General features: G+C 30.4%; 5 protein-coding genes across 12 annotated transcripts in view; 3 read left to right on the top strand and 2 right to left on the bottom strand.

The window, feature by feature from the left end:
* Nucleotides 1-334: 334 nt before the first annotated feature.
* Nucleotides 335-8,942, top strand: LOC148226299 (dynein intermediate chain 2, ciliary). Its single transcript, XM_088204603.1, has 15 exons — nucleotides 335-339; nucleotides 3,898-4,084; nucleotides 4,361-4,565; nucleotides 4,628-4,735; nucleotides 4,801-5,024; nucleotides 6,256-6,387; nucleotides 6,450-6,582; nucleotides 6,656-6,823; nucleotides 6,884-7,027; nucleotides 7,104-7,213; nucleotides 7,278-7,455; nucleotides 7,522-7,750; nucleotides 7,826-7,925; nucleotides 8,384-8,517; nucleotides 8,582-8,942. The coding sequence occupies exons 1-15, from the start codon at nucleotides 335-337 to the stop codon at nucleotides 8,760-8,762; spliced, it is 2,238 nt and encodes a 745-aa protein (XP_088060729.1). The 3' UTR covers nucleotides 8,763-8,942.
* Nucleotides 8,943-11,185: 2,243 nt separating this feature from the next.
* On the bottom strand, nucleotides 11,186-13,269 carry LOC148226298 (ribitol 5-phosphate transferase FKRP). The gene is made up of 4 exons (XM_088203296.1): nucleotides 12,394-13,269; nucleotides 12,125-12,310; nucleotides 11,808-11,980; nucleotides 11,186-11,749 (listed from the first exon to the last, which is right to left on the bottom strand). The coding sequence occupies exons 1-4, from the start codon at nucleotides 13,138-13,140 to the stop codon at nucleotides 11,329-11,331; spliced, it is 1,527 nt and encodes a 508-aa protein (XP_088059422.1). The 5' UTR covers nucleotides 13,141-13,269; the 3' UTR covers nucleotides 11,186-11,328.
* Nucleotides 13,270-14,613: 1,344 nt separating this feature from the next.
* Nucleotides 14,614-18,263, top strand: LOC148226297 (ATPase ASNA1 homolog). The gene is made up of 7 exons (XM_088204006.1): nucleotides 14,614-14,768; nucleotides 15,143-15,248; nucleotides 16,439-16,632; nucleotides 16,698-16,827; nucleotides 16,906-17,034; nucleotides 17,097-17,273; nucleotides 17,335-18,263. The coding sequence occupies exons 1-7, from the start codon at nucleotides 14,614-14,616 to the stop codon at nucleotides 17,479-17,481; spliced, it is 1,038 nt and encodes a 345-aa protein (XP_088060132.1). The 3' UTR covers nucleotides 17,482-18,263.
* A 1,084-nt stretch (nucleotides 18,264-19,347) lies between these two features.
* On the top strand, nucleotides 19,348-24,303 carry Gcat (Glycine C-acetyltransferase). Its single transcript, XM_088203367.1, has 8 exons — nucleotides 19,348-19,432; nucleotides 21,782-21,975; nucleotides 22,042-22,143; nucleotides 22,210-22,417; nucleotides 22,491-22,671; nucleotides 23,403-23,595; nucleotides 23,656-23,833; nucleotides 23,899-24,303. The coding sequence occupies exons 1-8, from the start codon at nucleotides 19,411-19,413 to the stop codon at nucleotides 24,051-24,053; spliced, it is 1,233 nt and encodes a 410-aa protein (XP_088059493.1). The 5' UTR covers nucleotides 19,348-19,410; the 3' UTR covers nucleotides 24,054-24,303.
* Nucleotides 24,081-27,231, bottom strand: part of LOC148226294 (uncharacterized) — a 34,476-nt gene continuing 31,325 nt past the window's right edge. For all 8 annotated transcript variants that reach the window (XM_088203366.1, XM_088203360.1, XM_088203363.1 and 5 more), the window contains 6 exons: nucleotides 27,008-27,229; nucleotides 26,743-26,934; nucleotides 26,542-26,664; nucleotides 26,259-26,480; nucleotides 26,140-26,182; nucleotides 24,081-25,829 (listed from right to left, as the gene is read on the bottom strand). In XM_088203366.1, the coding sequence (XP_088059492.1) occupies nucleotides 25,768-25,829; nucleotides 26,140-26,182; nucleotides 26,259-26,480; nucleotides 26,542-26,664; nucleotides 26,743-26,934; nucleotides 27,008-27,229 (864 nt within the window). In that variant the 3' untranslated portion in view covers nucleotides 24,081-25,767. The remainder of the gene's footprint in view (nucleotides 25,830-26,139; nucleotides 26,183-26,258; nucleotides 26,481-26,541; nucleotides 26,665-26,742; nucleotides 26,935-27,007; nucleotides 27,230-27,231) is intronic.

Below are 27,231 nucleotides of genomic sequence, written 5' to 3'. Positions count from 1 at the left end.
ATAAAAATATATTTCTAATTTAAATAATTTTTATTTATCATTAAATACGCTAATATGATACGTAATTCATATTTATTAACTCGAAGATCTACAAAAATCTTAATTTTAATATTTAATTAATACATGTTTAAGCTATATTTATTTGTAAATTTAGAATTAATATACCCTAAGCTATAATGTATATAGTATATTCTAAAAGTTTCTCTGTAAGGTTGTGCATGAAAGTGCACACTAATACTCTTCGCATAAACCAAAGCATAACTTAACAACTAAAAGGTTTATATATATAATAAAAACAATAATTATATTTTCATTAAATTCGTTTAAGGGAAAAATGGGGTACGTTACAATAATAAATTTACAAATTATATTAATTTGAAATAGATTTTATATCTACTTTTAACTAACGGCTTTAATAACAGATGTTACCAGACTCTATTTTCCCACAACATCGTATTTTAAAAGATTCAGCCTTAAATGGCAATTATTTTAATATTAGGCATTTTCAAATTAAGTTTTACAGGGTATCGGTATTTATTATTATTACTTGTTAATTTACTTTAACTTTTATCATATACCGAATATTTTTAATATAACTAAGATTTTAATATAACATTCAGATTGCGTAGATAAATAAAATTATCTATATTTATAGATCAAACTGTCTTTCACTTTTTTTATTAAATAATTAGTGAAAATAAACGCATCATTAGTTTAATCATTTAATTTTGCACAGTTTATTGTATTTATACATACTTGTTAAACATAAACAGAAAAAAACACATTTTGTATTTTCCATTAAGCTTCTCGAATGGTAATTTATGTTGACCATATCCCAACTTATTTCATTGCAATACTCAAAATGCATGTCTTTCATAAACTTAGGAAAGAAGCCCGATCCCCTTTACAGAATTTAGAACTTTGCGGGTCCAAGCTAAGAAAATTATGATCTCATTCCACCGAAATTACTTTAGAGAATGTGAAAATTTTCTTATCAGTCTGAATCCCAGAAGGTTCTGGAGATTCGTCAGTGACAGTGACGCATCGCGATTGAAAACTTTCGATGGCTATAAAAATATCGCTGATGCTATAACTAATTATATTCTTTAACGTTTAAATTCAGCTTCCGATCATAATGGAAACAATCTAACCTCACGATCTAGCTGTTCGTAAACAAAATTGACATTTGAGACATGACCCCACGGGACCGCATTTCATTCGACACCTTATGCTGTCAAGTTAATTTCCTCGCTCCCCTTTGATTAATTTGTAATTTATCGCTTTAAATTTCATCGTTTTATGATTGTGGAAATGTATTAAAGTCACACCAATCTACAAAAATGGTCTCATGAATCAAGAACATCAGACTGGTCGCTGTTTCTTCGGCACCTGCTAAGTTGTTGGATATAATTCTTCACAATCACTGTCGGCAAGCGCTAGTAGAACAACACGGGTTTCGTCCAGGTCATTCCACGGTCACTAATCTCTTGCGCATTTCGAAGGCGGTGACAAAGTCGCTCGATTCTAAAATCCAGATCGATCTAGGCTATACCGACTTTCAAAAAGCTTTCCGCAAAGTTTGTCATAAGCTATTTATTCGAAATAAAGCAACTACGGTCTTGCTAGCTTTTATTAATTTATTAACTTACTTAGGTCACCGTCTTAAGTTACTTATAATGTCGCATCGATAAGTATTTCGCTCATTCTGAAGTACCACAGGAATCCAATCTGGGTCCTCTGTTCTTTTTGCTCTTTATTAACGACTTACATGCGGCAATTGACAACTCAATATTTATTTAATGCTGATGACCTGGAAGTTTTTCAGAGTATTCTCATAAATTCGGATTGATTCTCTCTACAAAAAGTCGCTTTCGAACGCTACCTTTCAGCATTTCCAATTGCCACGTTGTCACATTTTCCAGCGGAATTCTTTTACAGTTTAAGCTAAATACTTAGAAATAACATTAGAGCAGTGATGGAGATGTTATATGCACTGCACCAAAGTTTGCAATAAGGCGTCGAGGATGCTCGGCTTCGTTATGCGGAGCGCGTGTCACTTACTAATTTACATGCGATTTGCGTTGTGTACGATACGCTAGTGTGTAGCGTATTCGAATATTGCTCCATTGTCTGGAATCCAAGAGAAGCGAAGTACTCCATGTTTTTGGGAGAATCCAATTTCTAGAAGAAGTAGTACGGTTCCTACTATGCCATTTTGCTATGATCATCGGGATATAATTTATTGTATTCTCGGCGTAGTATTTTCTCAATAAGTTGCTAAGAGGCGGTGCGATAACCTGTCAATGCTCAGTGACTTCCTGCCGCAAGCTTTTTGCCTAAAAGAGTCTCGATCGTGTTCTTTATTCCTGAGCATTTCGGCCAGGGCGTCAGCGCTTGAGAATGCTCCTCTTGTACGAGGCATACAGCGTCTCAACGAGATTGCCAAATACAAGGATGTTTTCGGCGATAGCTATGAGGAGCTAAAAAAATATGTGGGATAGTGCTCGTATATTTTATATTTAAATCATAACTATTTTTTTATTTGTATAATGGCCATTGGAGTAACTTGGCAAGTCATAATGGTCAGATTTATAATATTAAAAAAATACATTTTTCAGGAATATAAATAATTAATATATGATAAAAATGAATTAGCAAGGTTTATAATTTATTATGATATTACAGTGATATTTTTGAGCAAAATTATATAGCGATCCAGAGTGACCACAAACATTGGTTTTATATTTATTAGCCAACACGTAGTAATAAAAATTCAACACAAACCTAGATTAGTTTGAGATAGCCAACCACATTATATTAACATATATAACAGTTCTTCATAAAGAGTACACAAATATTATATTATTCAATGTTCAAGTGATCTAAATATTCGAAGCTTTGAAACGATCTCTCAACCCTTTAAATGCAAGCATCTTTTTAGTTTCTTTAGTAGACTTCACGGGTCATTATCTCCTTATAAAAATAAATATAAAATACTTGATTTACTGATAAATAGATCTAGTACAATAATATTTAATAATTAAAAAAAATTGTAAAAAAAATAATCAACAAATGACGCACCGATGAATTTCTGGCGTTTAAGTGGTTAAAAGCAAGCTCTTAATACGAGACTAATATAAAAACATGCTCTTGTGATTCCCCCTCAATGTTTGCAAATTATATAATATTTTAGACAGGTCCTAAAGAGCAATTTAAAAAATTATAATGGATGGCATTTTCATGGGAAGTGAAAATTTGTTTTTATTGTGATTTTATGATGAATGGTATAAGGTTGAATATGAAGTATGCATACATATTATTTACATTCAAAAGTAAATAAATATTACGTATAATGGGTGTTGTGCTAATCATGTCTGAATAAATAAAATTGTAGAATCTAAATTTAGGATTAAAATATGTATAAAATACGTTCTGTTTACTTTTAAACTCCTACAGTTAAATATATATATATATACATATATATATTTTATAAACGTTCAAAACCGTTGTATTATGGCATATTGCTTTCGTGACTTTACTCTAACGATTCGGTTATAGATAAGAAAAAAGTTTCTGTCCGCCACAATGCCATCAATTTTCTTCCGTTAAATTCAATTTTTCTAATCTATTTTCACAAACACAAATCGCAAACCACGTATATTTACGTTCGGGGTATATGCATATAAAATATATTTATATTATTATATTATACAAAAATATCGCATATGATCGTTCTAACAATTTTATGCGTAGGAGTTTTAGCATTGTATTGTATATAATATAAAAGAAAGTTTCTCATATATTTTATTAAAATGCGCCTCAGCTCACCTAAACACACAACATCATGCCATATAGTAATTTTTCAAACAAGTTTCGTGTTATTGGCTCCATATAAAGCGTGCGTCCTATTATTTACTTTCTTGATAATTATTTTACTTCAGAAGCTTTCATCGTTTGCTTTCAGGACACAAAGTTAAAAAAGAGTGGCAGCAAGCAAACTGTACTAGGCGAACTCGAAGACGCGGAACTTTTAAAGCAAAAATTATTACCGAAACCGGATATTCAGGAAAAGCTCACAGACGCGGTATGTGACAATTGACAACTTTACAGGAATTTTTAAGATGGTGTTTCAGTTGAATTCATTAAAACTTATCTTGTTCTCTCAAATGCAATTTTTTATCAATAAATTTATTTTTTACGCTAAAATTATTTTTAGATAGTTTGTAATGTTTCCTGTAGTTATCGATGTTTTTTGATTATCTTTTCATGATTACTTGCTATTTAAGGATGTGAGATTTTTAAGGCATATAGTTTAGAATAGTGGGAGTATGTATGTTTCAAGATAAATTCACATTTGTAGGAATTGAAAGAAGAAATCACCAAAACTCTCACTACGAATAATCCTTATTGCATAACTGATGAAGTTATGTACAGTTTTTCTCAAGGTGAGTTCGTTCCAAAGCCACTGGAAGGCTCAAAAAGAAGTTACGTCCTTTACCACCTTCAAGGAACGGCCATTAGAAAAGACGGAGAAGAAGCAAAAGCTCAGATAGCAGCAGGATATGGTATAGCGATTTAATGATTGTCTGTTTTTTGTATTTTGAATGATTTTTAATTTATTTTTAAGGGTCAATAAGCTTGGATGATTCTGGTCCTAAAAAAATCAAAGTTAAGAAAACTATTGAGGAAGAGGAAGAAGACGACGAAGATGCTGGGGATGATGATCAACAAGACGGTAAACAATATGTCGTATTGTAATGAAATACAATCCATAAATAACAATTAGATGATATATTATAGATGTCGGCGATGAGCAGCTTCAAGAGGATAAAATCGGTGATGGCACTGAGGAGAATAAAGATAGTAGCAGTGAAGCAGATGATGATCCAGAAGATGGGATAGAGGATGATGATGAAATTATGGAAAAGGAAGATCCGGTTGTGATTTTGCCGAAGACGGTGAAACTAGCGAACCAATTCAACTTTTGCGAAAGAGCGGCTCTTACTGTGAACTATCCTAGCAGAGTAAGTGTATATAAATACAGTAGACCCCCCAATAACACGACAAATTGGAGACGTGCTATTTGGATACATGTTACTTTATGTGTCAGCGAGATTTCATTACACGCGCCTGATTTGTACGTACGTATTGCAAATAATATATGAGTATTTTCCAGTCCCCTAACTACACGCACCCAAATAGCATGTCCCCAATTTACCATGTTAACGCTCAGACAGAGCATTGCGGGAAACGGCAACGACTTGTATGAACGCAATGTCCTTTAATTCCATATTTTTAATATTTATATTATAATAAATGGTCTTTAGATTAACCTAATTAGTTAAATATTCGAGTATTATTTGAAATTATATTTTAAACAAGTAATCGCTGTCGTTCGTTCTAGATTTACCAACGACTATTATGCGCTACTTATTTCGCGTTTTGCACTCAAAATTTTACACTTCACACTGATAGTATCGTTCTAATCTTCGCGATTCATATTTATTAATTTGTGAGCTCAAATCCCTACGTAAAAATATCAATAATTATACTGCTTTAATTATAATTATTAATTATTAATAAATAAAGATTTTATTTAATAAATACACATATATAAAATAAATATTTAACGATAATGCGTTAGGACTAACTTTTTTTATATTTTTAATTTTAAATTTACCTTTACCGACCTTTAAATTTACGATTGTGCGTATTTACATTATAGTTGTGGAGCACAAATACCGTAAATTGTGGTAAATATTTGTAGTATTTTGCAAGTCAGCTTTCAAGGGCAGTGAAATCAAAGTCAAAAGCGCCGTTTAAATATTTGTTAAGCAGTCGAAAAAGGATTGTGCCGATTCCGACCGTGCATTTGCTGGCCGTTAAACTTCCTCGTCAAGTATGACGAGGAAGTTTAACGGCTTTAATAAGTTGTTTAATAAGTTGTAAGTATACAACTTAATCCTAAAAACTATCTTAGTGGCTAAAATTTTAATACAAAATATTATATGTATATGCAATTAAATAGAACATATTGCAGTTGAGCAAAATAACTAATATTTGGTGTTCAACTGGTCTTTTGAGCTGAATAAAATGAACTTTTTGCATTGCATGAAAAAAGTAAGATTTTTTTTATTATTACAACAAAATTTTTTTTGGATATTATGCGACGTTCCGTCCCGCGTCCTTCTTCTTTATGTAAGGGCTTCAAACCATGTATGAGTTTGTAAATAATACCTATATATGATATTTTAGTCTGTAGATACACAAACTATACCACCACCAAGAGCCACATTTTCTGCAACAGCTATACAATCAATTATATACGACTTTTACATGGAAGATCAAGAAAAAGAAGATGAAAAAGATATGGATAAAACTAAAAAAGTAAACTATTCTTTTGCATTTCACTTATTCAACCAATAAAAAAATACATATTTTATCTTCAGCCTAAAAAGAAGATTCCAAGCTTGAAAGACAAAACTGAAAAAGAAATACAAGAAGAACAAATGCAAAACCGTTTGAGAGAATCTTGTATCATCGTGGAAAGATTGGTTAATCAAAATATTTTCGACGATATCGGTAGTATTATTTTATTATCTCTATCAAAACTGAAGATTTGATTAATATTTTTTATAATGTCTTAAAAAATTAGCTAATGATTACAGATACTGGGAAGATCCTTCAGATGAATTTAGGGATGGCGAAGGCTCTCTTTTGCCACTTTGGAAATTTACATATGAACGCATGAAGAACAAATCCGTTGCTGCTGTAATGTGGAATCCATTTTATCATGATTTATTCGCAGTGGCTTATGGAACTTGTGAGTGTACAAAACTTATATCAAGTAAGAAATATTATTTTTAATTTAAATTTTTTTTAGTCGACTTCATGAGCGAACAGAAAGACGGTTGTTTCTGTTTGTTTTCCATCAAAAATCCATCTTTTCCGGAATACATTGTAACGACAGAATCACCAGTGATAAGTTTGGATATTCACAGAAAGTATCCATACTTGGTTGTTGTTGGTAAGTGAAATACACAAAATATAGTGTAACGTATTAAGTAAATATTATAATACTTGATTTATTTATTAATTTAAAGGACTTTATAATGGAAATGTCTGTGTGTACAATACTCAATTATCACTGGAGAAGAATTGTCAGTATAAAAGTGATTCGGTGACATCTAAACATGGAAGTTTAATTTGGGAGGTATAAATTGTATAAATTATATTTTTATTGTGAAATAAATAACACATTAAAATTATAATTGTAGGTCAAATGGGGTCCTGATTTAACTGATGGTGAATGTTGCTTTTATTCCGTATCCGGCGATGGTAAAGTATCGTCTTGGACGGTGCTGCCTGGAGAATTATTAGGAGCGACAGCTATTTCATTAATATTACCTCAAATACAAGCACCAGGTCCAACCGGTTCTTCAATTCCATTAAAAGGTATACATTTTACCTATTTCTTATAACAACAAGCATAACATAATAATATATTATATATCAATGAAGGTTGTGGGACTTGTATAACATTCCATCCAAAAAGAGAAGATATATTCTTGATCGGTACAGAAGAAGGACTCGTTCATAAATGTAGTAAAGCATACTCGAGGAACTATCTAAGCACATTTCAAGCTCATCATATGCCAATCTATAAAATAGATTATAATAAATATAACTGTTGTGTGTTCATTACGTGCAGTGCAGATTGGAGAGTCAAAATATGGGAAGACGGTAGAAGGTATTTATTAATTCAATTATTAAATGTGCTTTTATATAATAAACAATTTGTGATTATAAATTTGTATTTATATAGTGAGCCACTCTTTATGTTTGATTTGGGATCAAGCGTCGGAGATGTGAAATGGGCTCCCTATTCTAGTACCGTTTTTGCTGCTGCAACGACAGATGGAAAAGTATAGCTTAAAATATTTTTTACAACACATATATCGATCACAGTATCTGATCTTAGGCATATCTAAATCAAGCGCTTCATTGTATTTATCTTTATTTCTTTATTGCCATAAAATCTCATCTCTTTGAGTAGCATCTTAAGAAATTCAACAAAACTTCCACCTCACTCATCATTTCGAATTGTTATTTTAAGATCAAACACCGATAGCTATTCACTTTCTATCTAGAATATCTAGATTGTTTCGAGATTTCTGCTAATTCGGGGTCTGGCAAAACATTCAATGATATTATACAATTGCCATTTCATTTCCAAAACTCCTATGCATCTTTTTACACAACAAACACTTTAAAATGCCTAAGGTTGATTATGTGATAGTCCTGGCCTCCATACTATTTGAAACAGAATGTCAAATATTTTTTAATCAAACTTTATATTCTTAATAAACTATTTACATTTTAGGTATACGTATTTGACTTAAATGTTAACAAATACAAACCGATTTGTATTCAAAATGTGGTTCCTAAGAAAAATAAAAAGTTAACAAGAATAGACTTTAATTACAATCGACCCATTATTATCTGTGGCGACTCAAAGTAATTATATCTTGAATAGTTATTATAATAAAATTTGTTTTATAATTAATATTTTTATTATTAGAGGAACTGTGCATCTTTTGAAGCTTTCGCCTAATTTAAGGATCATGTGTAAACCACCCAAAAAGCAGATGTCTTTGGACCAGAAAACTTTGCAAGAAATGAAATTGACCAAGTTGTTAAGCTTAGTGAGAGATCCACCGACAACTCCCGAAGTCGTCGACGATAAAGTGGAAGAGGATTAAATTATAACACAGCGTGAATCAACTTAACAATCATTTTATTAAAAACTACTAACAGAGTTATAACATTATATAAAATAATATCACAAACAGAAATGCAACAATATATCACAAAGGTATCATTTATCACAAAACTTCTACTTCAATAAATCATCGCGATAAATAAATCACCAACGCAGAAGATTAAAGTATTATTATTTAAAAACATTCTTCCTATAATAGTTCATTACATTTTGATTGTACAATAAAGTACAAATAACTATGTACATTTGTATGTACTTACCATTTATATTATATTTATTATATAACAAATAATATTATGGAAGTTCTATCTATACATTACAATTAAAATATAATTTCACTATATTTTTTAATAAAATCTATTTGAAACTTCGAGCAGTTTTTTTCTAATATAATACTGAAAAACAGAAAGTGCATGGCATGATATGCAAAACGCTTGCCTTTCTTAAAATAGTGTATAATATATGAGACTGTAAATGCCTTATACACTTTATGTACTTAACACATAAAACTTAAAATTTACATAATAACAATAACAATAAATAGGAAATGATTAAAATTAAAATAATACTGTTACTGTAAATCACATAAAATGTTAATACTGCATCATATGAGTGAAGATTAGGTAATAGATATTTTATAAGATATAAATAGAGTATTATAAAAAGAGTCTGAATACACAACTTAGTACGAAGAATGTTTACAAAGCTTTAGGAATTTTGTTATACTATTAATCAAAAAATCTTTTTTTTGCTTGTCATTTGCTAGATACACTTCTGCAAAATAATAATAATTTTGTAGCCATAGAAGATTCAGTAAAATTGTAAAGAGCAACCAAGTTCTTCTTATGGAAGTAGTGTATTAAGACCTCATAAATTATTCAGCTGGTTATGGTGAATTTACTGAATCAAAAAGTATCAATTTAGAATAAGCCTGAAAAATGATAAGCGCACCGTTCGACCTCATATTGCAGTCAACGAAGAAAACATTGATTGTGTGGGAAAACTATTGATACATATGAACGATTATAAGGTAGATAGTTATTAAAGCGTCTAAAAACGATTGTTTATTGTCAGGAATCGGATTATCAAGTGCATAGCCCTTGATGGAGACAATATTGTAAAATTGCAAGCAAATTTCTAGAACTTTGTAAACATCACTCATATATACAAGATACGGTAAAGGAAGCAAACTTTTTGGAACAGTTTTATCTCAGTTAGCCGAAGAAACATAAAATTCACTCATTTGGCTATTTATTTGATAACATTTTAGTATTTAGTGACATTATTAACAAACAAAAATTGTAAACTTTAAAGGAGATACAATATCTTGATTAAGAAATAAATCAAGATAACAAAACTTTAAGAGTGAATAGTAATCAGACTGCAGAACTGTCGTGTATCATTCAATTCAACAGATTTTAAATCTCAAGACCACAATATGGCATATAATATATTTTTATAAATTAATAAATATATCTACTTAAAAATACAACATATTTCATTGTGTTATTTATATCCTTTTAAAATTCATTTAGTTCCTCTACCGCACCCTCTATCAATAAATATGTTATAACAATGCATGATTTTGATTATAGATATAATGATACTGATAGAAAAAGAAGACTTTTCATTTGATTTTATATAATAATCTATTATTAATAATCAAAAATGTTCGTTCATGTATGAGGTTGACAATTTAATTCCGAAATTTGATCACAATCTATAATATACAACATGAAGACTAATGTAAGAACATAGTAACTGACATTATTGTCAAAAATTGATTACAATAAAAACCAGTCAATGCAAAAAATTATTGTTCGGCATGTGATCATGCGATTGGTCGGTCGTTCTGAGGGGCGGTAATGGTATGTGTACGTACACCGAACAGTATTGTTTTTTGTTCTTGAGGTACAGTTGTTGAGATTATTATATTATCGCCTCTTTTACTATTGTTATAGTTATATATGTTTTATTTATTATAATCTTTGCCCCGCTCTCCATGTATTTTTAAAGAAAAAAATCTTGTTTTGTTTTATGAATATGTGAAAGAATTAAGTGAGACTATTAATATTAAATTCTATTTTACAAAAAAAAATATAAAAATATTTGAGGTTACGTCGTGCAATCCCTTCATAAAAATATTGTTAGCTATTTCTTATGCAATATATGATATTTTCGATTTAAGAAATAGTTCAAATGCTTATCAACGTCATTAATGAGACGAAATTAAAGAATAATTCAGCTGTAGATATAGAATTAACTACAATTGTATTTTTGTTATAAATTTAAAAAAAAAATTGCAAATGTTTAATATTTTAATATCGGTTGAAAAAATTTTTTGAGGTCTTATATGAACTAGTTTATTTATTGCCTGGTCTAATTTCACATGACATCATTGCTGCAGTGTCAATCCGGGAATTAAATTGTCACACTATATGTTAATAAATTCATTCATGCATTGATTTCAGGATTGTTTAGCAATTTTAAAAGTCAAAATTTAAACTCGACGAGTATATAATGAATTTTTAATCTACAAATCTAAATTAAATAGGATAAGGTAAATTGGAGCCCGGTCGCTTTGTTTGCTCAATTACACCTTTTCCAAATTTATGCTCTAAAAAATCTCTAACATTGTTCGGGCAAGGCATCTGTTTACCACCCAATTCGATACTCGACATTGGATGAAGGAAGTGATCAGGAAAATCTGACTGATGTTCGACGAACCACGTGTCTTTGGCCATCGTTCCGTTCTTTTGTCGGAACGGTAATATATTGACGTGCAAACGGTTGTGTTTGCTGAAAAGTACTCTGTAATAATCGCCCTGCGTAGCTTTTTCCCAGACGAAGCCTTGCGGATCTTGAGCGCCACCACGATTCGACGCTCTCATCAACCACTGTACTCTGACTACGTCAGCTTCGTTTATACCGACCTCGAGATGTGACGCCCACGGCAAAATATCACTTCTAAAAAAATAAATTACATATCAGATAAAAAAAATTGAATTACTCAAAATAGGCATACTTTCTAACGGCTCCTAATAAAGTTGCTCCTTCGAGCCAACACCGGGCTCCAGCTTGTTGTAAGACTGTTAGCGTATGTCGCAACGTTCTACGGAGATGTGCTAAACAGCACGGCGGTGTCCACCTACCGACTGTTAGATAAGAAGGAATTCCTACCACAGGTGGAAAACATCTCTGAAATACACAAAAGGAAACATTATAAATATTTATTTTTAATTTGTTGACAGTTGAAAATAATCTAAAATAAAACAAAAACAAAACATGTACAAAGCTGCTAAGATATATTGCTTATTGTTGACAATCGTTGCTTTAAAATACCTCCGAATCTCTGGTGCATCCGTGCCATTCGATACTTCCACTTTCTCTTATGATTCTCTTAACTCCTGTAGCTTGATACATCAATATTCTTCTATTGCTTTCTAGTACCCGTAAATGTTGCTTAGAAGGCTGCGAACGGAAAAGGCCTTTTCCGTCAGAAAATGATATTTCCGATAATACATGAATCTGCAATATAAATAAACAAAATATATTTATTATTATATTATATATTGAACCAACATGAATTAATTAATAATAACAACACAAACTTTCATATTTTTTGCAACCATTTGAAGATATAAGGCTTCTGGAAATGGTAGCATAAATGGACGAGGAAGAATTCTTAATGTCTCTGTAGCCATTAAAATGGCATGTTTACCAGATACGGCGTCGCAAACTGATTGCGTTTTAGTTTGTTCATATCTCAAAGACCACTCTTTCAAGTTTAAATCCAGTTTTTGGCAATTTAAAAATTTGGTGCTAGAGAACGGCGCGACGACACTCTCGTTGGGATTTTTTGTGATAAACGTTAACATGTGTTGTATGTTCTGTCGCGACGATATTCGCACAGAATCCGGTATGAACAGCACGTATTTCGTTTTAACAAAGTTCAACGGATCAGAGTCTCTGGGATTTGATAAAAGATTGACTTCTAAATTGACGACTTTTACGTTCTTCAACGTCGTATTCGATACTGTGAACTCGAACGGAGGATACGGGGGGTTGTCCGAGACCACTACGATCTGAATGTTAGGTAATAGGGTCAATATCGATTGCAAGGTTGGGGCGACGTCATTTTCGAAGTTTTCGAACTGTCTCAGAACTATAGTTATCATTTTGGTGATGTGCCTGTTGGGGGCTTTGGACGGCACCGGAGCTGGCACTGTCGTGACTGACGCCGTCGATGGCTCCCGTTGGAGGTAAAATAGTTTCCATAATAGACATAATAAAAATACGTTTATGAACGTTATCAAAACAGCATATCGACAACGACATTTAGAGACGCGCAAACGCATTTTGAAATATTTTTGAATGAATCATTTGTGTTTTGATAGATTATTGGAGGTTTGTAACATTTTCATTCATGTTTCACAAATTATGTTCGATAATATAAACAGCGATCATTATTGATATTGTGCGCGTAAACTGACGTTTTCACATTGAATGCTGCCAGCGCAAATAAATAAATTACGTTTATGTAAAATGTAATGTAATGAAGTTTAAAATTCAACTCGAAATTGCAACTGGTTCAGAGCAAGTTTTGGGACTGGGTAAGCACCAGTGCTGTATTAAGGCCTTTAGATTAATTTAAGATAAAAAATAAAACAAAACTTTTATAAACAAACTTTTCTCGAATTAATGTGCGCAAATTTGAAAATAACACTAGTCAAATAAATTTCTCTAAGTAAATTACGTTCAAAATTCGTTAAGTTGGGGCTATTTAAGCGATCTGTTCCATAATGTTCCTTTACTTATTTTTTACACATTTTAATGTCGAAAAAGAACGTTCTCCGCTGCAATTGGTAATCATAAATGCATAAAAATATTTCCACACTTTAAAAACACGACAAAAATGAATTTTCCATTATAAGTCTCCTGGTTTTTGTTGTCAATAACATCAGCCACACTGTTTTAAGTAGTTCGGCGAACTGTGCGAAATCACTAAGTAAGCACTAACGATATTTGGAGTTATTTTCAAGATGTGTTTTGCTGTAAAAAATTTACGCCTGATTACGACACTACTTTTTGATCTATGTTATTAAAAATGTCATCCAAAACTTGTTTGATAGTGATAAAACTAGTAACTTTTTGACAGCATTTGAATGCTTTTCATATTTGTTATAAAATGATTTTTTTTAAATCTTGTAAGAACATTAGATTAAATAACAACTCGTCAAATATTGTATGTCAGCGATAGTTATTAATTCTCATGTATATTTGGTTGTTTTTATAATTATAATTGTCATGTTGGGTCGCAGGGCGCAGACCTTAGCGTTTAAACAAATCGATAACTTGTCCAATATTATTTTACATTAAAAATTAACAATTTTACCCCTCCTTTCTCATGTATGTCATGCAGTAACGCGAAAACAAAATTTGGCATATTTTGTTTATGCTTATGGATCAGATATTTTTTCAACTCCCTACTTATATGTGTCGCATAACAGTTCTTCCATTACAGATTTTTTTTAAATTATTTACTGAATAAACAAGTTCTTTTTTCATTAGTTTTAAACCAATTAAAAATGGTTCCGAGCGGCTTCTATAAATTATATCACATGTTTTTCGTGAATTTTTTACCTTAACCTGTGACATATTTTATCAATTTAAGTAATATTAAATAATATATACTATTTATTATATTTTTTTATATATATTTTAATATATTATTCGAAATGTAAACACCTGTTTTTAAATAAAATTAAAAAATATTTTAGTTTTATATAAATATTGGCCATTGTCCGTTGTTATATTTTGGGAAAATAAAAATGAACAATGGTAACACTAAAGTGACAGCAAGCATGGAGCCGGCTGACGCAAATTTGGAGCCTCTAGAGCCTTCTCTGCAGAACGTTGTATCGCAAACTTCACTAAAATGGATATTCGTGGGCGGAAAAGGAGGCGTCGGCAAAACTACTTGCAGGTTATAACCAAATCAAATCAAATTTACGTACATAATTGCCATTTGACACATTCAACCAAAGGCTATGGCTACCATTGATAAATAAATAAAAGTGTACAAATACAAAATGCCACGTCAGTATTTTGAAATCTGATCAGCTTTTTATGCAATATTGCTCATTAACATAAGTATTTATTATTTATTGCATTATATTTACCCATGTTACTATAAAATGCCATTTTTCATACAATTTTGGAACTACCGAAATTATATGAAAAATAAATAGCATAGATGCACTTAGTTTATTTATTTAGTAATTCTTCGAAAAGAACAATTGTTATATCTTACTATTCGTTATTGTGTGTTTAATAATATGTTATTGTATTTGTATATAGCTGCAGTCTCGCTGTACAACTTTCGAAAGTTAGAGAATCAGTTCTCATAATATCGACGGATCCAGCTCACAATATATCCGATGCTTTCGATCAAAAGTTTTCAAAGGTAATTTTTATTATTTATTATCGACTTAGAATAAGACTCACTGTATGGTGAGATATATTTCTTTTCGCTCGCTCGTGTGAGTGAGAGATAATGGTGTGCATTACATGCGTTCCACACGCCCTTATCTCTCACTCGCTCACGTCACTTAACACGGGAGCGAGTTAAAGGGAATGTATCTCACCGTATGCGCTTGGTCACCACACATAATGAATATATTTTCAAGGGAAGCATTTTAAAATTTGCTGAGTAATAAATCTTGTCTTGATCGGAATAAATGATATAAATAATTCAAGCTATATTGAGTTATCCATTTTTTTTAAATATTTTAATAAAAGTATGTAAAGAAAAATATGATGAAATAGAATAAAAATAATATTTTAGACAAAACAATAATTGATAGAAAGCATAATATTATTGTGGTACAACTTTTTTTGTTTGTAGGAAAATATAGGTATTACGTTTGCATTGGGATAAATTAGTGTCAATGTACCAGAAGCAAATGCGACAAACAATTCTTAAAATAACCCTTTAAAAAACACATGCCATCTTTAGATTTGATGTTATCAAATTTTTTATGTAAAAGTTAACAAAGTTTATGTTTAAAATTGGTTTATATTGTACTACTATTTTGAGGCTATTGCTTTGGTATGCAGGACTCATCTGTTGGCGTCAGTGTATCACAAAGTTTCTTGGCACAACAATTAAAGGAAGAAATTTCTTTCAGCCTTACAGAGAATAGTGTAAGAAAACCAACGTCTTACGGATTAAGACGTTGGTTTTCTTAGGAAAATACACAACAGTGCTTAGAAATTATAAATAGCATTTATTCTGTTCTTCTCTTTCTTCTTGTATGAAAGCTTTTTATTTCTATATTACTCCTGCAGATCAATCACATGCAAGATAATGATCGCATTGATCATTTATTGCACTAAAAATGCAATATTAAATAAAACACATAGGAGCAACAATTCCAGACAATAGTTGGGTCATAGCTAACATGTCCTGGAAACACAAAAATTATCATAAATTATATATAGCGATTTATAACTTGCAACTCTTTTCAATATAAAAATATTGAGCATATCTTGTTGTTTCACATAAAGATCACAATGACTATTTTTTGAATTGTGACAATCTTCCAAACCGATGATATGTATATTATATTGTATTAATTTCATTCATATTTTTAGGTACCGACAAAAGTGAACGGCTTCGAAAATCTGTTTGCTATGGAGATCGATCCAAGTGCTGGTCTCAATGAATTGCCCGAAGAGTACTTTGATACCGACAACGAAGCGATGAAACTCGGAAAAGATGCGCTTCAAGAGTTTCTTGGCCCTTTTCCTGGAATAGACGAAGCTATGAGCTATACAGAAGTTATGAAGTATGTTTTTCCTCATTACTAGATCTATGTAATAATTATATTTAACATTTTGTATTATTTTATAGATTAGTGAAAGGAATGAACTTTAGTGTAGTCGTTTTTGATACTGCTCCTACTGGCCACACTCTACGATTATTATCCTTCCCTCAAGTTATTGAGAAAGGTCTTGGAAAATTACTGAAGTTAAAAATGAAGGTAAGTAATTAAATTAAATTTATTATAAAACATAAATAATGGATTAATTTTAAGTAAATAATACATTATTTTTTATAGGTGGCTCCATTTTTCAATCAAGTTGCTACTTTATTTGGAATGAGCGATTTCAATGCTGACACTTTTACATCGAAAATTGAAGAGATGCTCTCCGTCATAAAGCAACTAAATGCACAGTTTAGAGATCCGGTAATTATTAAATGGATTTAGTGTGAAAATACTCATTTCAATAAACATCGATTTTTTCATAGGATCAAGCTACGTTTGTATGCGTTTGTATTGCTGAATTTTTATCTCTATATGAAACTGAACGTCTTGTTCAAGAGTTGACCAGATGCGGGATCGATACGCATAATATCGTCGTAAATCAACTCTTGATGAAAAAACCCAGTGACGCTCCTTGCAGTCTATGCGCTGCAAGACACAAGGTAAACTAAAATTTAATACAATATAGACCACTATTTAACTATAATAAATAAATTATTACAGGTTCAAGAAAAATATTTAGATCAAATAGCCGATTTGTATGAAGATTTTCACGTTACAAAGCTTCCGTTGTTGGAGAGAGAAGTGAGGGGTGTGGATCAAGTTGAGGACTTCTCTGTAAACTTGATTAAACCATACGTTCCCAAATAGTAAATAGTTTCAGCCGTAGCTTTGGTCGCATTATAGCTGCTTCTTTAATGAAAATGTATCTTGATGTAATTAATTCAAGCTGTGTGCACAGCTCAATTGCGACTGAAAAGAATAACAATTACTTGAACGGCAGATGGAAATAATAAATGCAATATAAATTTAAGTCCATTTGATTATCATCCATTAAGGCGCTACTGTAATGCATTTGTGCAAAATTAATATAATATAGTACTTAATTTCGATAACTCGGAATTGCATACATACATACATATATTTTTAAAGAATTTGCATCAAATTTTCTTGTTTTAATCCAAGTTTTCATATTCAAAGCACTCAATTTTTGTAAAGGTAATATTTACATTTTCGATTATAATGAAAGTAGATTTTATCTAATATGTAAATGGAATACATATTGACTAAATATATCTTTTCTTACAATTTTTTTAAATAGGCTATATAACACTGTGTTTGCATCATTGTAATACATATTTTAAATGAAGTTGAGACGAGGATAAAAATAAATGGAAATGTCATATTTTATATTCGTTTTGTATATACAGCTGTATTTAAAACGCATCAGACATTCTCAAACAATAAATCATTAATTATTGAATATATATATTATTTAGGGAAATATTTTTTATTGGTTTATAATGAATGTTTATTGCAAAGGGTTTTTTTGTTTTTACTGGTACATATGTGATTGATATTAGTGTTCATATACAATTATGTAAATTGTAATGTTACATATTATTTTGGGAAAAATAAATAGTTAAATATTATTTAATTTGGTATTATTTTTCCAATGTCATTATGTGAAGGTATTTGGAATCGTTGTAATTTTGACACAAATTTTGGCGAAAATTCATGAAATATTCCCAGAAATGGTTTTATTAGTATTTTGTGTGTAAGCAAAATGATTTTACAACTAATTTATTATACAAAGTGATTACTACTGCTGAATATATTAGTATTTATATAGATATATGTTACATATTAGTTTAAGATCCAAACCTGCAAGGAACACATAGTCACGATTCCACTCCTATTTCTTTCAGCTATTAAGAATCTCATACCCAATTAAATAAAATACAATTTTATTTATCTGCCATAATAATATAATGGCATATGTATTTTTTATTAAAGAACCAGCCCCAGTTGCAGTGACATCTATTGTTTATAAATTATATTACTTTACTTAAATTATATTATATTACAGACTTTCAATTTGGTGGTTAACACTTACTTGTAGGTATTTATTATATCTGATTGACTTACTCAGTTGGCACAGATTTACCCTCTTGTAACGCACTGGGCTTACGCCTGTCAGGTTATAATGGAAGATTTAATAATAAAAATAAATAAAATTCATCCTTACACTTTTGCTTCGACAAATACTAAAAAATATTTTTACACTTTATGTGTAATCCCTAAAACCCGTTAAAATAATGCATTTATGTTAAGTTATAGTGAGCAAAAAAAAAAATAGTAAAATATATGCTAGCAGTAACTACATATATTATCATTGGCAGAAAAAAAAATTTTTTACTGCAATTTTATACCAAATTTCCTTTTCATAATATAGAAACTGCTTTAAATATGTACAATATGTATTATGTATCATAGATTTTACATTTAATAATAATAAAAATTCATTTTCTGGTATTATTTTAAAGAAGGTTTTTGTAAACCATAAAATTTACAGCTTAACCCATCTTGTAATTCTACATATAAATCTTATCTTTATGGCATAACTGTATAAGCTATTAATTTTAATTTTGTATTTATTTATTGCTCAAAAAAGGTGCCAGCATCAAAATGTTTACAATCACTGTAATTGTAACTGGCAAACAGGTTTCTACAGTCATTATTCAATCAAGTACCATAGAGAGTACACTGTTTTAGAGCACACACCATCAAGTTTAAAAAATGTTGAAATTCAACTATCAAGGTATGCTATTATGTTTTATTAAGAGATCCACGTTTCCCGTTATTAACTGGGCTAATTAAATATATTTATTTAATGTTTGCCAATAAGCAAAACAATATAGTTTAGTTCATTTAGGGTAGCAAAAAGAATGTATTTTTAAATACATTTATCTCTTAAACTGCTAATGCTATAGAAAAAGTAGAACATTTTATTAGAAAGCTCAACTTAAGCACATTCTCTTGATGCACATATATTTTCAAGGTCATAGCAGATTTTTTTATAATAAGCAGCAGAAACTGTTTGACAAAAATATTTGAGTATTTTGTAAATGCCCAAGATAAAAAAACAATATATGAATGCTTATTTTAAATTTGTTTCATTTTTGCTATGGTCATCACTGTAATTTTAATTTAGGTCATAAAGCACATGGAGCTATACAAAGTTTGACTAGTCCGACTTGGGAGTTTAAAAATGGCATCTAAAGAAATGTTGTGGTATTATCTGGTCCAAGTGATAATTATTTATTTTATTGTGATCTAATGGTCGTTTTTTTAGTATATTTTTTAGCTTACCAATAATGACGGTAAGCTAGAAAAAATAAAAGTCATTCAAGAAAATAAACTATGATTAAATGGTCATGAACTACATGAAATAACTAAGAAAATCAAATTACAAAAAGTATTATTTACTCTTAGCAGACTGCGTAGTGATGAACACCTGATTACATTCAGCTAAAACCTGTATTAAAAAGTAGTTTTTCCTTTCTATCTGATTTCTAGCTATCTCAGAAGTGTTTTCACATTTTTTCAAAGAGCTGCTACCATTGTAGTCTTGGCGTCTAGGTTCTGGACTACGCAGCACAAGTTCTTGATGTTTTTTTTTGTACTCTGACCCAGCAGCAATGAAGTCGCAGTCTACTTAAACTTTCTTACTCTCAAACTTATTGAAAGTTAACCACTTTGCAGACTTCGAGTCATAGATTTGTGATAGACATCCAGACTCACGTGGGTATTGTTGTTTATGTTAGGCTCTTGATATAACTCTTATAGCTCATTTTTAAATAGAAACCACCAAATATCATTCTAGCAAGATGATCTAATCTTCTTACCGCTGGTATTCATACTAAAGTTTGATGGATACCAAATTCTAATAATTTCCTCATTGAAAATTTTTAGAATTTATTACAATCTACAGATACACAAATTCAGTGTGAAGATTGATTCGCTCAAAGTGCTGCTTTACACATTACAATGATACAATGATATTGATTTTATGCCTATGCTCTTGAATTAAGACATTGAAAACACCAGGCTGGTGCGGTATGTAGGTTTTATTATTTTACGTTAATTAGACTGTGCATTAACAGTAAAATATAATGAAGCAGAGTGCTACGGCATTGTGTTTGTATGAAGGGACCCCAATCTTACTTTATTGTACGAGTGTGAAGAAATTGTACACCTGATAATTTATTAGGGCATAATGATATTTTCATTGACATAGTCTACATAGCGTTCATACAAGTTTTCCGGTACTTAGAAAAGGCATATATGTATCTAGAAAAAATTAATATGCTGAATATATTTCCACTAAATTTCACACGTACCGGATGGATGTGCCCGGCACCGGGCCGGCGCCTTGTAGTGGGGGTGGTGTTGTATGGGCAGCGTCGGGCCGGCGCCGCATGGATTCGTCCGGCACGTCTGAAATGGTAGGTACTAGCCCATACAACACCATCCCCACTACACGGCGCCGGCCCGGTGCCGGGTGAATCCATCTGGCACGTGTGAAACCGGCCTAACACACTCAGGCCCGGTCGGTGAGATCTTTTTTTTCTGTCTGCTACAAATTTACAAAAAAAAATATATCGATGTTTCGAATTTTTATAGCATTTTAAAAATGCTCATATTTGCACCATCTGGTTATTGAGTTTTTTTCGGATTTCTATCTAAATATCAATGTAGTAAATAAAAAAAATATTTGTTATTTACCCCTGAAGAAGATGTCCTACAATCAAATAAAAATTAGATTCTTTATGATGATGTCGGATCCTGCAATTCTGACTGGTAACAGCTGATATATTTTAGAATTCGATAACCAAAGAGTTAATTAGTATAATGAGCTTAATATTAAGATTATTAAAAATTATAATTTTTTACTAATAAATGAAGAAAAATATTTTCATTTTTAATAATAATCTTTTTCAAATTAATGTTGTTTAATTCCTTACACTCTAGAAATAATAAAACATATTTAATAATAATTTAATGAGATACTTAATGTTGAATTATACAAGCAGGAAGAGCTCAATTTCACATTTGATCTAATGATTCACAGACACTAACAATAAACATATTGTTTTTGACGTAACAGTAATTCGCAGACAATCAACTACAGCTCAAGCTAAGCTAACGGAAGTTTTAAATACAAGATTAGAAGGAATTAAAACGGCCGGAACATGGAAACAAGAACGGATCATTACATCACCGCAGTCTATTGAAATTTTTGTTAAAAATTCTGATAGAAAAGTATTAAACTTTTGCGCAAATAATTATTTAGGGTTAGCCGTAAGTATTATATAAAAACATATAATTAATATTCCTTAAAAGATTATAAGGCATGTCTACGTTTAGAATAATAAAGAAGTTATTTCTGCTGGTAAAGCAGCAATGGACAAATACGGCGGCGGTTTGAGCTCCGTTAGATTTATATGTGGAACTCAAGAAATACACAAAGTAATTATCATATATTATAGAATATAGCTATATAGTTCTATCTATTGTATTTTTACTTCTTTACAGCAATTGGAAGAAAATATAAGCGAGTATCATAAAAGAGACGATGCTATTTTATATGCCTCTTGTTTTGATGCAAACGCTGGTATATTTGAAGCACTGGTGACTCCTGAAGATGCAATATTTTCCGACACTCTGAATCACGCTTCGATCATTGATGGTATCAGATTGTGTAAAGCTAAGAAGTTTAGATATAAACATAGAGATATGGACGGTATGTCATATGAAATATAATGATTTTATTGTAATGTTTATGTGTATATTATTAGTAAATTAATTGATTGCAGAACTGGAATCATTGCTTCAAAGTAACGATGCAAGATTAAAGCTTATAGTAACAGATGGTGTTTTCTCAATGGATGGTACGGTGGCTCCGTTATCAAAAATTGTAGATTTGGCTAAGAAATATGAAGCTTTGACATTTGTGGATGATTGTCATGCAACTGGCTTTTTTGGAAAAACTGGAAGGTTGGTAATTAAAATTTAAAATAGACAAATTTAATAGACAGAAAAACATTTTTTTTATTAGAAAATTTTGTATTTTTTTGAAGTGTTAATAATAAATTCTTACCGATTATTTCTCTTACAGTTCACATTAGGCTAAAACGTTTTATTGTGAATATTGTAAAGGAGGACCTCGTTTTCAATATACTATACTATACATCCTTAAGAGGTATAGGAATTAGATTAACTTTTAGGTAGACATCAAGAGCTGTTGCCATTTACTAATACAGAGCTGGAGGAGAGGTTTATTTTATTATCTCTAACCCCGCAACAAACTATAAACTGTAACATTTTTAAATTATATTCTGTATCATGTCTATGAAAGATCCCTTTCTTTAATACATATTATATTTTACCTTCAGCTGAATCTTACTTATATATATTTACGAATGCAAAGTAAAGTTCACATTGATTATTTTTTAAGCTAAAAAGTGCAATATTAAATGACACTATAACATAAGGTACGATGTTTCCATGATAACAGTTGAGGTACAACTAAAATCTTACGCTCTGACTCAGAAAGTCTCTTTTACTTATAATAAGTACTATAAATAAGTACTGTTGCATCAATAAATTGCTTTTCCAGTTTTGCATAGTAAAAAGTATTAAGTAATTAAATTTTTAAGTGGTGAAATAACTTATGTCCTTTGTATATTATTTATATCAACATTTAAATGTTTGTATATGAATTTTAGAGGAAGTGAAGAATATGCGAACGTCATGGGAAAAGTCGATATATTAAATTCTACTTTAGGAAAAGCTCTAGGAGGAGCAATGGGAGGATACACGACAGGATCGAAACAATTAATAGATCTTCTTAGGCAGATATCCAGGCCTTACCTATTTTCCAATTCATTACCACCTGCAGTCGTCGGCAGTGCAATCAAAGTACTACAACTATTTATTTATATTATACTAATAGACTCAATAATTGTGGTTTACTTTTAGGTGTTCGAAATATTGCAAAATTCGTCTGTATTATGCGAAAAATTGGCAAATAATACAAGTCGTTTTAGAAGCAAGATGACTGCGGCTGGATTCAAAATCAGTGGGAACGATCACGCCATTTCGCCAGTAATGATCGGTGATGCAAAATTGGCCAATACATTGGCTAATAAAATGCTGAGTAAGAATCATTTATTTTTATATGATACGGCAAAACAATGTGTATACTATTAAAATGATTTTTAGATGAGGGAATTTACGTAATTGGATTTAGTTACCCAGTCGTTCCACAAGGAGCTGCAAGAGTTAGGGTGCAAATAAGTGCTGCTCATGATTACGAACAAATTGATACCGCCGTGAATGCTTTTACAAAGATTGGAAAAGAATTAAAAATAATATGATTTAAAAATCATTAAAAAAAGCCAAAGTTTGCAGAAATATTTATTTGATTATAAGATCATTAATAAAGATTGATGTTATATTATATTCTGAGTTTTATAACATAGCAATTATTAATATAATAAAAAAATGCAATTTTATCGTTATTATATCGTATAATACAATCAAGGTATAAAATATAAATATTGAACATAACAAATATATGTAAAAATCATAAAATCAATAAATTATTGATTATTCTGACAAACGTTATCATAATTTTTAAAAATCTACCATTATCACACTATTTTTGGCAATACCCTAAAATATAATTACATATTTACAATACTGATTTATGGTTACAAAAAAATCCACTATTTTTACTACAAACTACTGATTGTTTAAATATAAATGTTATATTAGTTAAAATTGCAAGAACATAAAGATCAAAATTAAACATACAATTATTATGTAATTGGTCAAAATATGCTAGGATCTCGAATTTATTTTGTACTTTAGCTCTTGCAGAAGAATTTAATACAACTTTATACATTAATTTTATGTACAATAAAACCACTATTCAAAATAATATATACTTAAATACTGATGATGATAATTTTTGAAACAGCTAAAATGTATCAATTCGTAAACATGAAGTATAGATATATATAAATTAGGTTTCATCAACAACAATATTAAACCATGTGCAAAAGACAAACATAAATCAGCACTTTTATTAATACGAATATAACACTTATGCTTGTAAGTATATTTTTGAAATATTTAATAAATTCAATCATTTGCAAGGATGTCACAATTGAATGTATCCCCACATTTATTATATAAACACACCCTAAATATTGTGCAAGTCACAAAGCTCTTTGTCAACATATGATCTAATTTATGAGTGTTAATTAATGAAAAAAATATTAAAACCCAGACATTACATGTCTGTTTACAACTTGTATCTACCATTACATAAGATCAAAAACTAAGTATTTTAAATCGTCTACAATTTTAATACAAAATTTACAATAGTCAATAACAATTTTTCCACGATTTATCACTCTTGGGTGTGAATCTTCAATGTGTACACCTATAATATATATGATATAATAATAATCATAATAAATCCAATATCAAAATATATACAATCTGAATAAATAATTTTAATTATTTAGCTATAAACCAATAGTAAATGAATAATGACACAAAATTATTTATCTATGCAATTATATCATACAAGATGAACTAATTTATTAAAATTACATGGATGGAACGTTGTTTTGTATGCGAACATATTTTGAACACAAATTCACCAAAAAACAACTTTAGTATATATATATATTATTTACACACACATTCGCATTGATATTATCGTTTTTATGTTATAATATAAATACGCATAAATAGATACAAAATAAATTGCTAATAATTGCTTTAACGATCCTATCACAGGAGTTTTACAATATAAGAAGTTTAATACACATGTAATGATAAAAGCAGCTAAAATATATTTATGAATTAAAAATACAATGACAAGTATTTAAAAAATATATCTTTGGTGTAACTTTCATAGTTGGCGATTGTGTAATAAAAAAACTAGTCATGTGAACAATTAAGCTTAGCAATATAATTTTGACGACAACAAATCACAAATCATTCACAGCATGTTAATATGTAACATGTAGGCCAAATTAGTCATTTTAAATCAAGTCATTGAATGAAACCTGAAGATTAAGCGCTTCCAGAAGATAAAATACTGGGTTTTCCTGTCACTGCCACTGTAGGAGGTGTGGCTACAAATAAAATAAATATTAAATAGTATCTTCATAAAAAAATCGGTTGATGCAGTTGTACAAAAAGTGTTTTAGTATTTTTCTACAAATGGAAACGGTTTTGTGTGTCTATCTGCAAGTTAAATTCACTGACTTATATTTGTTGTAGTAAACTAGATCGTGGCCACTCAAATATAAAGTTTCCTGTTCACTACTAATTTCAGTCAAGTCATATGATATTTTAAATACTTTATATCAACACTTCAAAACCACGTCAATTTGGAAAAAAGTATATAACTTATGTGTACACTTATATGTTTTGTTATAATACCTTTGATCAATGGAAGTGGCAGTAGAGTTGTTGTTGAAGGTAACTGTAAATCAAATAATTGAACAGTTGTATAATTTCCGTATACCGGCTAAAAATGTTTACAGCATTGTATACATTACCTTAGGTAGCTCTGGATTTTTATAAGGCGAAATCTGTTTCGGTAACATGTCAGATGTCATATCTTCAATACCGGCTGCCACATCCGCTGGCATTGACTTAGAATTTGAATCCCTAGCTATCGTTATATCACTGATTTGCTTTTCTTCATTCTTTTCCAGCTGATTAATGAGATTTTTTAATTCAATAAATTGTCTCTGAACTTCTGCTGCTTTATCAGCAACCTAAATATACAAGAATATATTGTTATATAAAATCATTAAAACACCACACGCTACAAATTACCTTTTGATTGAGACTCGTAATATTACGAGAAAGGATATCGTTGCTTTGTTTCCATGCAGTTTCTAAACTGCTAAGAGTAACAGAATTGTTTTGAACTGATTCCATAAGTTCCACCACTTTCCGCTATAAATAATATAAAAATATATTTATCACAAACAGATTAAAATATATAAATTGTTTTATTTATAAAACAAAACCTACATGATCACTCTTAAAGTCTTGCGTAGCCCAGTCTATTTTAGTAGCTAAAGTTTCATTGATTAATGTAACGTTCGTCGAGAGTTGCGTCAGAGTAGCTTGCAGATCAGATTGTTGTTTTAGAAGGGGAACTAATTTAGTTTTATCATCATCGTTCGAACTGTAGCTTCTATTCCACATTTGATCAATCTGATTCTATAATAAAGAAATAAAATAGTATAACAATTGCTACATGCTGTTTATATAATGATTAAAATATGCGTCTTACTTTCAATTCAGTTAAGTTCTTAGAAAGTAAAGTCTGGCCGTCGGTAAGCGTAGAAGTTTGTAGCCTAAGAGCTGCCACGGTGGAGTCAAAGTCTTTGATTTGCGATCCGAATCTAGCCACGTTCGTTCCGAGGGTTGATAATTGCTCGGGAACGTTTATGAGTTCGGGGGCGCTTGCCACTTGCTGTTTGACATTCGCGAGACCCAATTGTAACGCTGCTACCT

This window comes from Plectrocnemia conspersa, unplaced genomic scaffold, assembly GCF_051122295.1.
Source record: "Plectrocnemia conspersa isolate PC_06_02 unplaced genomic scaffold, ASM5112229v1 ptg000014l, whole genome shotgun sequence".
Lineage (NCBI taxonomy): Eukaryota > Metazoa > Arthropoda > Insecta > Trichoptera > Polycentropodidae > Plectrocnemia > Plectrocnemia conspersa.
Note: the sequence above shows the minus strand (reverse complement) of the source record. Positions and strands in the feature narration are given on the sequence as shown.